At 39.5% G+C, this 14,739-nt stretch overlaps 2 protein-coding genes and 1 pseudogene across 7 annotated transcripts; 1 reads left to right on the forward strand and 2 right to left on the reverse strand.

Annotated features, from left to right (window-relative positions):
• Positions 1 to 602: 602 nt before the first annotated feature.
• Positions 603 to 2,436, reverse strand: LOC116188897 (annotated as a pseudogene).
• A 4,840-nt stretch (positions 2,437 to 7,276) lies between these two features.
• Positions 7,277 to 12,050, forward strand: LOC116188160 (ABC transporter A family member 2-like). 3 transcript variants are annotated; one of them, XM_031517335.1, is made up of 16 exons: positions 7,281 to 7,869; positions 7,971 to 8,202; positions 8,284 to 8,453; positions 8,548 to 8,733; positions 8,835 to 8,930; positions 9,022 to 9,222; positions 9,317 to 9,476; positions 9,559 to 9,785; positions 9,876 to 9,993; positions 10,081 to 10,157; positions 10,260 to 10,349; positions 10,444 to 10,587; positions 10,687 to 10,992; positions 11,086 to 11,163; positions 11,261 to 11,437; positions 11,538 to 12,050. In XM_031517335.1, the coding sequence occupies exons 1-16, from the start codon at positions 7,498 to 7,500 to the stop codon at positions 11,802 to 11,804; spliced, it is 2,901 nt and encodes a 966-aa protein (XP_031373195.1). In that variant the 5' UTR covers positions 7,281 to 7,497; the 3' UTR covers positions 11,805 to 12,050. The 3 variants fall into 3 exon arrangements, with proteins under 3 accessions (XP_031373192.1, XP_031373195.1, XP_031373193.1); XM_031517333.1 differs by having other exon boundaries at positions 7,498 to 7,869; positions 11,083 to 11,163; XM_031517332.1 differs by having other exon boundaries at positions 7,277 to 7,869; positions 10,444 to 10,992; positions 11,083 to 11,163.
• Positions 12,051 to 12,261: 211 nt separating this feature from the next.
• Positions 12,262 to 14,534, reverse strand: LOC116188164 (ABC transporter A family member 2-like). Of its 4 annotated transcripts, none has more exons than XR_004152210.1 (6): positions 13,616 to 14,477; positions 13,323 to 13,508; positions 13,118 to 13,216; positions 12,857 to 13,037; positions 12,660 to 12,747; positions 12,262 to 12,493 (listed from the first exon to the last, which is right to left on the reverse strand). XR_004152210.1 is itself a non-coding variant. In XM_031517342.1 (6 exons), exons 2-6 carry the CDS (start codon positions 13,787 to 13,789, stop codon positions 12,477 to 12,479), a joined length of 657 nt encoding a protein of 218 aa, XP_031373202.1. In that variant the 5' UTR covers positions 13,790 to 14,071; positions 14,400 to 14,534; the 3' UTR covers positions 12,262 to 12,476. The 4 variants fall into 4 exon arrangements, 3 of the variants coding, with proteins under 3 accessions (XP_031373202.1, XP_031373201.1, XP_031373203.1); XM_031517342.1 differs by lacking the exon at positions 12,660 to 12,747 and having other exon boundaries at positions 13,616 to 14,071; positions 14,400 to 14,534; XM_031517341.1 differs by lacking the exon at positions 12,660 to 12,747.
• Between the last annotated feature and the right edge of the window lie 205 nt (positions 14,535 to 14,739).

Consider the following 14,739-nt stretch of genomic DNA (forward strand, 5'->3'; position numbering starts at 1 on the left):
CATGGATTCGATCAGAAATCTTTCCTAAATATCCAAGAAATAGTAATCAGGGACCCTGGCCAATGATCCAATAAACCTAATTTTTAATATTACCAGAACGTGTTGACATCTGCAAGAACAGTAATCGTAAATTTCTCAGAAGTCACTTCAGTATGTCAAAGAACACCAAGGAATTTTTCTTTTCTTTTATTATAATTAAAACATGAAGCTCTTGGAAAATGAAAAACATTCAAATAAGGAAATGTTAGCATACACGGTTATCGGAATTTTCACTCTTGCAACAAATAAAATGTGATATATATTGGTGAAACCAGCTTCGTAAAATTAACTTGGCACATATTGCCTCATATGTATTTATAAATATAGAACTTAAAATGGTAGTAAATACTATCCCAAAAATTAGGACCAGAGATATCTAGTGATCAGCAAAACAATCCTAGTTCTCCATGAATTATCTTCTGATACAAATATCTTTGGGACCGAGAGAGTTAGCAAAACGGTTTGCGCTTTCCCATGTCGCGATATAGGATTAGCTTTTGCCTGTCAACAGCCTCTGACTGCCTTGTATCGGAAAGATCTTCAGGTTTCAGGTCTGAATACGATCAGGGTTCTAACCCAGATTCCAAATGATGCTCAGCCCAAAGAGACTGCATTGCTAAACCATTGAGAATGCAAAAGACCTCAGCAGATCTTGGGTGCAATGGATCAGCAGCTAAGAACTTGTGCAGTTCATTCTCTACTCTGACCCAAATATATGCAGCTTCTTTCTCCAACTTTTTATCCTTGACCAAATTTCGAACTTCAATGGCTTCTTCCCACCTATCCAAACTGGAATAAATGTTCGAGAGGAGTATGTAATACCAATTATCATTGGGCTCAAGTTCTGCTAGCTTCCTCACCGAGAGCTCAGCGAGCTCTACATTCAAGTGGATTCTAGAAGCATGAAACAAGGAACCCCATATAACTGCATTGGGCTCCATCTCCATCTGGGATACAATCTCGTGGGCATCCTTCAATCTTCCCGATCGGCAAAATAGGTCCACTAAACAAACATAATGTTCTATTTCAGTGCTAATTCCATAATCTTCCCTCATACTTCTGAAAAGCTTGAGACCTGTCTCAACGAGACCACCACACCTACATGCAGTGAATGCACCAACGAATGTTATATTATTCGGTTTCAGATCAGTCTCCATCATCTGCTTGTACAGAGCAAATGCATCTTCTGGCAATCCATTCTTTGCGAGGCCAACAATCATAGAATTCCAAGTGACAACATCTTTCCAGGGAATCTTCTTAAATATTTGGAAAGCCTTGCTTATGTTTCCACATTTTGAATACATGCTCAGTAGAACAGAAGCCACATGGGTGTCAGAAGCCAACTCTTGACTCTCAACATAGCGACCGATTTGTTCACTTAATTCAACGGAGCCTGAATCAGCACAAACAGACAAAACACTCACCAATGCAACATCCTTCGGCTGTATCTTCTCCTCTCTCAAGCGATCAAAAAGCCCCAGTGCCTCACTCAGTGCCCCATTTTGGGCATAACCCGCAATCATAGCCCTCTATGAAACAATATCTCTTGTTTTCATCTTGTCAAACTCTAAACGTGTGTCATCAACAGCTCCACATTTCTCCAACAAGGCAGTTGAAAGTATCATATCACGCTGAATAATGTTATCATCGATATACTTCTTGATGCTCAACCCCGTCTTCAGGTCACCAACCTTAGCACAAACTGACAGTACAGACACCGGAGTTCTCTCATTTGGACAGCATTTCTCATCCTTCATCCTTTCAAATAAACTCAACCCCTCACGGTAATACCCGTTGTGTGCATAACATGAAATGATCGAATTCCATTATGCAATACCCCTGCTAGGCATCTCATCAAAGAGCCTCCTTGCCTTCGATACATCCCCGCACTTCGAATATGCAGAGATCAAACAGTTACATGCAATCGGATCCTTCACCATCATACTATCAAAGATCCTTTCAGCAAAACTCAGATCACCAGCCTTCGAATAGAAGTCAATCAAAGCAGTCTGAACATAAGAATCCGAAGATAACCCACGCTTAATCGCCAGAGAATGAACCTCTCTTCCCAAATCGAATTCCAGCAACGAGGCACACGACCTAATAACAGGTGGAAATGTGAAAGAATCTACACCGGCATCGATACGAAGCATCAGTTCAAACACCCTGACAGCTTCTTTATATGAAGAAATGCTCGAATATGCAGAAATTAACGAATTGTACAAGGTCTGATCTGCATCATGAATCAGCCGAAACTTTGCGGGCGTAATCGACTAATCTCGCGCTGAGCAATCTCTTCGCGAGATTCGGGGAGAAATAAGGGAACCCAGTGATGATCAGAGAGTGGGCCCGCTTGAAGTGGTCAGCATGTTCCACAACATGAAGCGATATCATCATGTTGCGTTCCATCAGAGATTCATTAAATAGGAAAGTCTCAAACTTGCAGGGCTATCTGTGTTTCCGAGGGTCGAACAACCTCCCGGCGTGAAGGGCAGTGAATGATTTAGATTGAGATCATCGAAGTAGATCAACGCTCGAGACCTTCTCCTCAATGGAAGCGGAAGACTAGCCGTTGGAAGTGGCAGGGGCGCGAAAATTCAAATAGCCGTTAGGACGTGCAAAGGAACTAACGCCCAACGATGTTATGGCGCCCAATGTTTTATGGCATTATTTAATATTGTGAATAAATGTAAATATAAATAAACAATTGATACTCCGGAGATATAAATAAATATATCTTATTTTATTTTATATTATATTATTTTTTAAGATGATTCTTCGTATTGGAACTACTCATTTATTTTATTAAGTCCAACCTCATTACAAATAAACTTTTTTATTATCTTTCTACTTTTTAAGAAAAAAATTAAAACGAATAAATAAAAAGAAAAAAATAAATACACATCTTACATTTTCATCCATGTCTATCTCCTTATTCATTTTTTTTCTATATTGGAAACTGGCTATAAATCATATAAATTGTATAGTTATAAAGTAATCATGATCAAAACAATATAAATACTTATTTTGATATGTTTCGTTTATAAGCCGTGCAACGCTCGACGAAAGCCGTTATGCGTATACAAATACTTCGACGAATCGAGAATTGCCAACGATCCTATAATTTAGATGTAGACCGGTTGGAGGGAAGGTAGGAAGAAACTTCACTTCTAATTTGAATATTCTTCTTATATTGTGTGAATTAAAGCATCATATCAGTTTCATTCATGGATTGAGGATGCGATCGGTTGCAAAAAGTAAATATCTATTGATAATAAATCATCAATCAATCGATATTAATTAATTTATTTGAGGTTTAGATGATTCATAATTGAGCAAAGCACTGCGTGGACGAAGCAGAAGCTCGAGTTTTTCCTTCTGCTTTTTTTTTGACCTTTTTTTAATGAAAATGTCAATTCTTCCAAAACTATCCATAAAGAAATAATAAAGTTAATTGACAACTATTAAATAAATAAAAGTTAAAGGGTAATGATGTAATATCAACTTCATTTATAATTACATACTTCCAACTCCTCCTCCCACGATTCTCTCTCTCTCCCCGCTCTCTCTCATCTCTTTAACGTGTTTCATCTCTCTCTCTCGTTCCTCTCTACACAATAATATACTCTTCTTTTCTATCAATTTTTCAAAATCGATAATTTTGACAAGATTAATATATATATCATTTAAAAATATTTCGCATGCATTACTTTAATTATTAAACTAAAATAATTTTAAATTTTACACATAGCGTGGGTTACGCTCTTTTTTTTTTTTAATGAGTGCGGGTCACGCTCGCTCTCTATATATATATATATATAGATAAATGCCCCTGTAAAAAAGAGCTCTTCCCTCTTTGACTGAGACTATTTTAATTTAAATGTTTTATTTGGAATTTGATCGTGTATATTCTTCAAGGAAGTGAGAAACAATGAATCCCAATGCATGGGAGCCCACGAAGATGATAAGAATATTCCTTTACCTACATATATAATATAAATATATAAATATATATGTGTGTATATGTGCATAGAAATTTCTAAGTAATAGCAATTATAGTCAAGACTGCTACTTTCTTATGACTGAAATTTGCTTCTTGCACAAGAAACGGGAAGGAAAGCGTTTTATGTAGGATTCGGTTTTATTGGATTCTTTCTGATCTTTGTGCTTGAAAGTGTGCAAGTTTTACGCAAAGTGCATGCAGAAAACTATATATAGACAATGAAAGAACATGAAATGATCGGATTCGCGCGGAGCTGATCGATGTTGAAAGAAAATTCGGGCAACTCTTTAAAGCAGAGCTACTTCCTATATGAAAAATTTATACTCGAGAGCTACTAAGCATTGAGTTTCTTTGAATCTCGCATGTTTCCGCTTCCATATCCAAAAGCATAACTCGAAATATAAAAGGGTTCCATGAGCAATATTATGCTGATTGTCATAGCGAAGAATGTGAGATCCAAGTAATTTCTTTTCATGATTGAACTCGGTACGATTAGAATCAGATACACGTGGTTTGAAGATCGATTCGAAATCTGATGGTCGAGGTTTCTCCCGAAGAAATCCAACACTAATAATCAATTTAAAAATCTTCTTAAATTTAAAGTTTCACTCACAATAGTATGAATTTTTATAATTACACGATACGATATCCACCGTTTATTTAATAGATGTGAGTGAAATTTCGAATTAGGAGGATTTTTAAGTACACCGCTTAATACGATTTAGCCTTTTTGAATTAATAAAGGAGGCGAATGTTGATTTCGACGGTTCGTCGTGCTAACTGATAGTTTTAAATAAATCGGTCAACGCTCAGCGGTTAATCAGTACACGTGTGTCTGCGTTAGCACGAAGCTTCTTAGAACGTAGCCGCATCAAACGATTCCTTCGGCCGCAAGAAATCCTAATCCAAATTTTCTTTTTCTTTTATTTTATTTTAACTAAGCCGTCAGCATTTAAAGTTTTGCTTTTATTATTAAAGAGTTCATGACCAGTCTAGCCTTCCCAATCTCGCTGTCAAATGACATAAGTGCCCCTTCGGCGGTGGTGGATTCCTGCAGGGGACGTCGCATTGAGAAGGCAAATTCTCTTCTTATTTGGGTTTCATATCGAACGTGGCAGAGCTATGCAATCTTGAAAAAAAAAAACTAAAAACTAAAAACAGCCATATATATTTGCAACTTCGGGACGGGATTCGGACCAGTTTACGCGTATCTTAACTAGCTCATCTCGTCGAACCAAAATGAATGGAGTTTAGGATGGAGTGTCATGCTCGCGGCATAGTATAAAATGACTTGAATTTAAGTATTGTAAAATAAACAGTCTTAAGTTCTGTACATGACATTTTCTTGTCAGCAATTTTCTAAATAAATATGACATTAAATATATGCCCTCCACAATTCTGAGAAAGGAAAATGTGTGGACTCCCTCAGTGTTTAAAAATATCCTCGATATTTAAGATAATTATTACTGCAGTGCCACCTATCTTTGACTCGAAAGAACCGAATCAGACAAAATAGCAAAATTAGTTTCATTTTGCGAAAATAGAACATGAATGCACAACTTTTCATTGTCTCAAATCTAACACGATATTTTATTATAGTCTCAAACGTAGCACAATAAGTGGATCCCGCACATTTTTGTTTAATTTAACTGCACATTTCAGTAGTACAACTTAGTATCTGAAAACTCAATTAGGTCTCGACTACTCCAGTCGAGCTGGGTCGGCTCACTAAAGGGTGAAGCTCTCATAGTATGAATTTTCTTAATTCACAAGACTCGAACTCAAAATCTTGATTAAGGGGAACAAGGATCAAACCGTTTGAACCAACCCATATTAGTTAGTTAGCATGTTTTTCTAGAACCGTATTAATAGGACAAGAAAAACCTTTTTACGGCAGTGTTTTGATTCTCATTGAAACTTATTAGTGTTTTTCTTTTTTTCGCTAACTATTAATGGTTGTCCTAATTAAGCATTTGGCAAGAAAAAGGCAAAACTATCAAACATTACCATTTACGGAGCTTGGAATATGGTGGTCTTGTTATCTCTCACTCTCTCTCTCTCTATACATATATCAAGTTCTATTTAGAAGAGTAACTTTATATATAATATAAGGTTATAAAAGTAAATGTCTAAATAAATAATTATAAAAGTATATACAATTAGGACTAAATTAGTAAATGCATATAAATCACTAAATACTTAATAATTTTATCATATAAGCATATTCTTGATGTAAAATATGTAATCTCAAAATTTATTTATAAAAGATATAATTTCTTAAAATAAATATCTATAAAAAGGAACTAAAAGAAAAATCTGTTACATACAATAAGTATGTTTAAATATTAAAAAATTTTAAAAGAGTAATAGGTAAATCTATTTAAAAATAGATGATTTGCAATTCTTTTTTTACAAAATATATGGAGGCCATTTATCAAAATTTTTTAGAATTTGATATTTAGAAAATGTAATATGTTTTCTAAGTAATATCATTTTCTTCATCCATTTTTGGTATTATAATTCATTTCCAATTATTCTGAATTTGTTATTGTATGTATTAATATTTGAATATTTTAAATTTAAGAACATAAATAACTTAATGAAAATTTCAATTGTAATGTCAAATTTTTTAAAAATTCATCTAAAAATAATAATTTTAAACAATAACTCGTGTCTTGCACAGGTAAAAAAGCTAGTTAAAAATAAATTGGATGAGATTTTGAGTCATCATTTGATCGAAAGGATGCCCAAATTTACACATTGAAGCAGTTAAAGCCACCACTCAACCGTCATCAAGTACTCAATTCATTAGCATCCCTAATTTTGTAGCCCAATTGAAATGCTCGGACGATATCATCGTCATGAGCAGAAGATGCAATGAAAGCTGGCATGAAGAAAATATATGTTTTAACTTTCAAATAGACATCGATACACAAATTTATGTTAGCATATATTCTTATAAAGATATAAAGGTTCGATACCATTTCAATTTATACGAGTTTTATTGGAATATCCACTATACGAAACTTTCGTAATATTGAAGAAAACACACTGCAATACTCAATATAAAATATACTAATGTGTCTCCGTGACTCAAAATCACGTTAGAATTTCCGAATTTGCGCAATATTCATGAAGATATAAATATTGCGTATATATCTTGATATACTACACACACAACCTATATAGAAGAAACCGTTCCCGTCGCCCCCCTTAACTCTACCGTGCAAAAAAGACAGTGGCGATTGACTGTAATTTCACTGAATCGTAAGCCCAAGTCCGTCAAAAATCTAAGTCCACGCGCCGCCGAGGTGGCGCGTTGCTCGGACAGTATAAATCCCCCCCATTTCCCCAGGGAGAAACAGAGCCGAGGAGCAGAGCAAGCAGAGGAGAACGGCGAACCAAATTCAACAGAGAAGAAGAAGAAGAAGAAGAAGGAGCGGAGGAGGAGGAAAATGGAGAATCTGTCGAGTGGGTTTCCGCTGTTTCAGCAGCAGTACCGTTCGCTGTTCAAGAAGAACCTTCTCCTCTCATGGCGGAACAAGCGGGCCACGTTCCTTCAGCTCTTCTCTTCCTTCTTCTTCATCTTCCTCATCTTCTGCATCGACAGGGCAATTCACGCCCGCTTCGCCACGTCTACGGCCTACAAGTCCGTCACCGACCCGGACCCTCTGGTGGCCCCGCCGATCCCGCCCTGCGAGGAGAAGTTCTACACCAAGCTCCCCTGCTTCGACTTCCTCTGGAGCGGCAATGGGAGCGCCCGACTGCGGGGTATCGTCAACGCAATCCGGGCGAACAACCCCGGCAGGCCAATTCCGGCCAGCAAGGTACTTTTCGGGGCGTCTCTTGTTATTGACCGTTGGAAATGGAGTTATATGCGTCGCTGGTGTTGATTGTTCAGTGATTCGATTCGATCGGATTGCTGTAGGTGTTATCGTTTAGCACAGCCGACGAAGTGGATCGGTGGCTATACGAGCATCCGATGCGATGCCCCGGAGCTCTGCATTTCGCAGAAAAGAACGATTCTATGATCAGTTACGGATTACAGACTAACTCCACGCCTGCCATGAAGAGAGGCCACTTCGAGGACCCGACTTTCAAGTTCCAGATACCCCTTCAGCTTGCTGCCGAGCGTGAGATTGCCCGGTCTCTCATCGGAGGTATGATACGATATAACGAATGACTAATCATCCTACTAATCTTCCATGTTTTGTCGTTTGATTTTTGGTGATGTTTTGCAGTACCGGGCTTCAGCTGGGTAGTCAGGCTGAGGGAGTTCGCACACCCTGCAGTCGAGACCTTCTCGGCTGTGGCTACAGTGGGGCCCACCTTCTTCCTCGCGATTGCCATGTTCAGTTTCGTTTTCCAGATTAGCTCTCTGACCACTGAGAAAGAGCTCAAACTCCGTCAGGTATCGACTTCCTGCAGCTCGTCCTAGAACTACCAAACTCGAATGCATACAGCATGGAGATACATGGTTTTCTCTTCGGTTTTCTCTTATGCAGGCAATGACCTTAGTGGGCCTTTTTGATTCGGCTTATTGGCTGTCATGGCTCTCCTGGGAGGGGGTCCTAACCCTCATCTCATCGCTCTTCACGGTCCTCTTTGGGATGATGTTCCAGTTTGATTTCTTCTTGAACAACAGCTTCGCGATCGTGTTCCTCCTCTTTTTCCTCTTCCAGTTCAACATGGTACTTTCTTCAGTGTGTTTTTCGACTCCTTTCCTCGGTTTCGTGTGCCCTGCATTTGCGATTAACATGTTCTTCATTCCCTTGGTAACTCTGGCCAACAGATTAGTTTTGCTTTCATGTTATCGGCCTTCATCAGCAAGTCTTCTTCGTCCACAACTGTTGGTTTCTTTATATTCATTATTGGCTTTCTAACTCAGGCAAGAGTATATAAAATCTCTTCCAAATTACTGTTTTCTTCATATTCTAACTCCTGTAACAGTGTCTGAATGAATTTTGTTGTCCTGGCAGCTTGTTACAATATTCGGGTTCCCTTACAGCACCACCTTCTCTGATACGTATAGAATCATCTGGTCTTTGTTTCCTCCTAATCTTCTCGCTGAAGCTTTGAATCTGCTAGCCAGTGCAACTTCCGCCCCCGGTGATCCTGGAATCAGCTGGAAGGGCCGCACAAAATGTTCTCCCAATGATACCGAGTGCGTGACAACAATGGTACGTATCAATGCTGAATGCTCAATTACATCTCCTTTGTTTGTTGTTTGTCCTTCTGTCCCTTCAAGTGAGTTGTTCTTTGTGCTTCTGACAGAATGAAATCTACCTATGGCTTGTGGCGACTTTCTTTGTGTGGTTTGTCTTGGCCATTTACTTTGACAATATCATCCCGAATGCTTCAGGTGTGAGGAAGTCGGCCTTCTATTTCTTGTACCCAGGTTATTGGACCGGGAAAGGCGGAAGCAGAGTTCAAGGTAGTAATAAAGTGGACATATTTTTAACTTCCATTCGATGTTACACAGTTTCCATTTCAATACATACTGCAAACTTTTGCAGAGGGTGGAATTTGTAGCTGCATCGGTTCAGTTCCGCCAGTGGAGCCTATAACTCCTGAAGATGAAGATGTTCTCGCAGAGGAAACTGCTGTGAAAGCACAAGCAAGAGAGGAGCAAATCGATGCTAATATCGCAGTTCAAATCCGTGGTCTCGTGAAGACATATCCTGGGACCACAAAAATCGGGTGCTGTAAATGCAAGAAGACATCATCTTACCATGCTCTTAAGGTAACTAAGCTGAATGCTTCTTCATGTTCAGGCTTTTCTCATTCTATCACAGTATCACCTGGACTAACTTTACTGATACTCTGATATTAGGGCCTGTGGGTGAATTTTGCCAAGGATCAACTATTCTGTCTTCTTGGGCCGAACGGAGCAGGAAAGACAACTGCAATAAATTGTTTGACTGGAATCACCCCGGTAACTGGAGGAGATGGTAATCTTGTCATTCTTAAACACACTCTTGAATGTCAAATCGTGAATATTGTATCTGAAATAAGCTTTTGTAATCTTATATGGACAGCACTGATTTACGGTTACTCAATCAGAAACTCAGTAGGAATGTCAAACATTAGAAAGATTATCGGCGTTTGCCCCCAGGTAAAATATGGAGCACTAACCTTGGTGATCTATCGAGACCATATGATGACTAAGAAGAAGAATTTAAGTCCTCTGTTCAAACTTTATTTGGATGTTTTTCAGTTTGATATCCTGTGGGACCTATTAACTGGTCAAGAACATCTCTACCTCTTTGCCAACATCAAAGGTCTTCCCCCTGCTTCAATTAGATCGGTACTGCTACGCAACTTCCTTTGTTCTCATATTCGTGATTTTTTATTTCAAAAGAGGAAATAACATATCTTCGAGTGATCCACCTCATTAGCAGGTTGTCAAGAAGTCACTTGATGAGGTCAGACTAACAGAGGCTGGCAAAGTGAGGGCAGGGAGCTACAGTGGAGGAATGAAACGTCGCTTGAGTGTGGCTATAGCCCTCATCGGAAACCCGAAACTAGTTATCTTGGATGAACCGGTATATGAATCTAGAATTCTATTTGAACCTTCACTTTCTTGTTTTTTGGCAAACATAAAACCTAATCTGAGATTGGAGCTCTGCTGTGTTTATCTGCAGACAACGGGAATGGACCCAATAACAAGAAGGCATGTATGGGATATAATAGAGGATGCAAAGAAAGGACGGGCAATTATACTAACCACACACTCAATGGAAGAAGCTGATATATTGAGTGATCGAATTGGGATCATGGCAAAGGGGAGACTCCGCTGTATCGGGACTTCGATAAGGTTGAAATCAAGGTTCGGTACGGGTTTTATCGCTAACGTGAGCTTCAGCGGGAAAGGAAACGGCAGCCCTCACAGTGGAGATCAGGCAGTTTATCCAGCGAGGCAAGAGGCTGTGAAGCAGTTTTTCAAATCTGTGCGTGCCCGAAAAAAGTCTATATCCGTTTTTGTTTTTCCTTTGATTTGATGAATACGTAGTTTCTTACTTTGGTAAACCGTATGACAGCAGTTGGATGTCTGGCCTAAGGAGGAAAATAAATCCTTCCTCACCTTTGTTATCCCTCATGATCGGGAAGGACTCTTGACGGTAATTGAGTAAACCCCTTCAGCTTTCCCATCTTCCAGGCAGAATACTTGTTTTCTCTGATTTCTTTTTTAACAGTTTGTCCATGGAATTTGGACAGAAATTCTTTGCGGACCTTCAAGAAAGGGAGAAGGAGTTCGGGATATCTGATATCCAACTTGGTCTAGCGACTCTTGAGGAAGTTTTCCTCAACATCGCTAAGCAGGCGGAACTCGAGAATGCTGCAGCTGAGGGGAGTCTGGCGACTCTGACCTTGTCCTCTGGAGCCTTGGTCCAGGTAAGTGATAATAAAACCGTATATAGATTGGAGTGAAGCGCAAATCTTCATATTCTAGTATGGATCATTCAGTTTCCTCTCTATGTGCGGTTTTGCTCAGATACCTGTTGGGGTGAGGTTCGTTGGTATACCTGGGACAGAATCAGAAGAGAATCCTAGAGGGCTAATGGTGGAGGTGTACTGGGAACAGGACGATTCCGGTGCCCTCTGCATTTCAGGACACTCACCGGAAAATCCAATTCCTCCAACAGTTCAACCACTGCCTTCTTCAGCGACTGCAAACAGCAGGAGCTTATTCGGTCGCAGGGGACCTGTACATGGGATCGTACTTGACCCAAATCAAATATCTGGGTCCAATTCTCAATGATCCTCACCTGTCACCCCATGTACCTACTAAGATATGATATATTCAGTTAGGAGAGGTAAACTGAAATCGCTAGTCTGGTACTTGCGGCCTCCGCGCTGCAATTGTGATGCGAAGAATTCTTTCTTCTCAAGTATATATAGGATTATATGATTATGTTTGTATAAATATGTAACATCCAATATTTTCGTGTGTAAGTTTAACAGGTTACCTTAATAGAAAGTCTCGAAGGATGCCTAAATACCAACAGATAGCAGCCCTATCAGTCCTTTTACCTAGTCGTGAACGATGTTTGTAATAACTTCGTTTATGGTTTATTCCTATTGTCCATCTTGCACGACCAGAAAAATATCGCCAACCCAAACATGGCCAGGTTATGCAATACGAGGACACGACTGCAACGAGAGAAATGCAGTCGAGGACTATATCTGGAATTGTAGATAAGCAGAGAACGAGAGCATTGCTAGAACTTCCCAATTGTCGATAATTGCAAAATCAAAACTTGACGTGCCACAAAATGTAAAACACGACAATGCTTTTACTGCCAATGAATATCAACTGCAACACTAGGATCGATTTGCATGTCTCTTGTTTTTTTGCTTTCACAGCAGTTTCCTTGGTGAGAACATCTTCATCATCAGCGGTGATAGGCTCAACCGGTGGAACTGAACCGATTCAAATTCCGGTCCATCCTACAGTAGCAGAAATTTGCAGTATGTATTAAGATTGAGACTGAATACCGATCGCAAGTTAAAAGGATGTCCAATATATCAATTTGCCCTGAACTTTGCCTCAAGTTCGGCTTTTTCTCAGTCCAATAACAAGGGTTCAAGAAATAGAAGGCCGACTTCCTCATACCCAAAACATTCGGTATTATATTGTCAAAGTAAATGGCCAAGATAAACCACACGAAGAAAGTCGCCACGAGCCATAGGTAGATTTCATTCTGTCGGAAACATGAAGAACAACTCACTTCAAAAGGACGAAAAGATAAGCATCGAATAAAGTAGATGCTAAGCGTTTAGCATTGATAATGTACGATTATTATCACACACTCGGTATCATTTGGAGCACATTCCGTGCGGCCCTTCCAACTGATTCTAGGATCACCAGGGTGGAAGTTGCATCAGCCAGCAGTTTCACAGCTTTGGTGAGAAGATTAGGAGGAAATAGGGACCAGATGGTTCTATGCATATTTGAGGAGCTGGTGTTGTAAGGGAACCCGAATTTCATCAGCTGTGATGAGGAAATTAAAAGGCATATTAGAGATGTTAATATTAAGTGTTAAAAGAATATTAAGCTGGGAGAGATTTTACTTGTTCTTGCAGGTAGCCAGCGATGAATATGTAGAAACCGATCATCGAGGATGAAGCGGACTCGCTGAGGAAGGCCGGTAACATGAAAGAAAAACCAATCTGATGACATAATTTTCCGTGGAAAGATAAACATGTTAATGGCAATTGCAGGATACATGAAACGGAGAAAATGAGTAAAAAGAAAAAGAAAAAGAAACAAAGATACCATGTTGAACTGGAAGAGGAATAAGAGGAGGAAGACAACCGTAAAGCTGTTGTTCAAGAAAAAATCAAATTGGGACATCATCCTAAAGAGGACCGTGAACAATGATGAGATTAGAATTATGATCCTGTCCGAAGTGAGCCACGAGAGCCAATAAGCCGAATCAAGAAGGTCCCTTAAGGTCATCACCTGCATAACCAAAAAACCCGAAGGGAAACTTTGCTTCCAAATACTATATAGGTTCCTGAGATCGGTAGTACTAAGACGAGAAGCAGAAAGCCGATCCATTTATGTACCACTTTTTGCTCTTTCTCGGTTATCAGGGAACTGATCTGGAACCTGAAACTGATCATGGAGATCATGAGGAAGATGGTTTGCCTCAATTCGACCATAGCCGAGAAGGTCTTGATAGGGGGGTGTGGGAACTCCTTCAGCGTGACTTCCCAGGTGAAGTTTCCTACTGCAAGCATAAAAAAAGAGGGAGATGGAGGAGGAGGAGGAGGAGGAGGAGAGCTGGAAGAACATGGACCGCTTGCTCTGCCATGACAGCAGCAAGTTCTTCTTGAGCAGCAGCTTGTACTGGTGCAGAAACAGATTCTCCTTCTCCTTCTTTTCCCGATCAAATTCGAACAATTTTTCGACTCGACGAAGCAAAATTTTGCTTGGATGTTGATGTGGACAAGGATATATCCCTGAAGTTTTGCCTGCCTGAGAATAAGTTCGAGAGATGACGAGGACACGACTGCAGCAGCCTAGAGGTAAGTTAGAGGAGCTCCGTTACCATTAGCAGAGCAGAAGTGGGCGTACGACTACTCAGGTAATACACTAATATGTATCAGATAGTTAATTTTTTTATTTTCTTTTTTGGCCAACTCTCTTTTATTTATTTGCAATAACATTTTCCCCTAAAGATTTATCGATTGATTGAGGTATACGTAGCATGAACGTTCAAAGAAATTAATAGTTAAATCCTTCTCTATATAAATAGCATAGATATGGAGACTCGTGCTAATTTGTTCTAGTCGAATCACCCATTTATCGAGTTATCTGAACCGAATAGAAAGTTTCAAATCACATTACCTAGATGTCTCATGGATCCTTCATCTAGTCATGGTGCCGTCCTCAATAACTTGGTATATGATATACCTTCTGTCAGTCTAGCATGACCATATGGCTACCCCGGAGAGAGGCAGGTTATCCAGCGAGGGGAAATGGATACAACAAGAGGAAAAGCCAGTCGAGGACTATATCGGGTATCAGAGATAACAGGATAGAACAAGAGTAGGGTGGGAAATTCAAAACAACCACAATAAACATAACTGCCGGAACTCACACGAAACTATCGAAGACACTCATTTTATGAACTGAGCACTCTTGGGGCTCAACCAAGAAACCATGTCCTGATACCACCTAGCACAGT

This window comes from Punica granatum, chromosome 8 (assembly GCF_007655135.1).
Source record: "Punica granatum isolate Tunisia-2019 chromosome 8, ASM765513v2, whole genome shotgun sequence".
Taxonomy (NCBI): domain Eukaryota; kingdom Viridiplantae; phylum Streptophyta; class Magnoliopsida; order Myrtales; family Lythraceae; genus Punica; species Punica granatum.

Excerpts from the sequence above, each read along its gene's own strand:
- LOC116188160 (XM_031517332.1), top strand. The coding sequence starts at position 7,498 with ATGGAGAATCTGTCGAGTGGGTTTCCGCTGTTTCAGCAGCAGTACCGT. Across the intron at positions 8,734-8,834 it reads TCCTCTTCCAGTTCAACATG|ATTAGTTTTGCTTTCATGTT; the intron begins GTACTTTCTTCA and ends TCTGGCCAACAG. Across the intron at positions 9,994-10,080 it reads CCCGGTAACTGGAGGAGATG|CACTGATTTACGGTTACTCA; the intron begins GTAATCTTGTCA and ends TTATATGGACAG.
- LOC116188164 (XM_031517342.1), bottom strand. The coding sequence starts at position 13,789 with ATGCTTGCAGTAGGAAACTTCACCTGGGAAGTCACGCTGAAGGAGTTC. Across the intron at positions 13,217-13,322 it reads TCCTCTTCCAGTTCAACATG|ATTGGTTTTTCTTTCATGTT; the intron begins GTATCTTTGTTT and ends TTATGTCATCAG. Across the intron at positions 13,038-13,117 it reads CTGGCTACCTGCAAGAACAA|CTGATGAAATTCGGGTTCCC; the intron begins GTAAAATCTCTC and ends TCCTCATCACAG.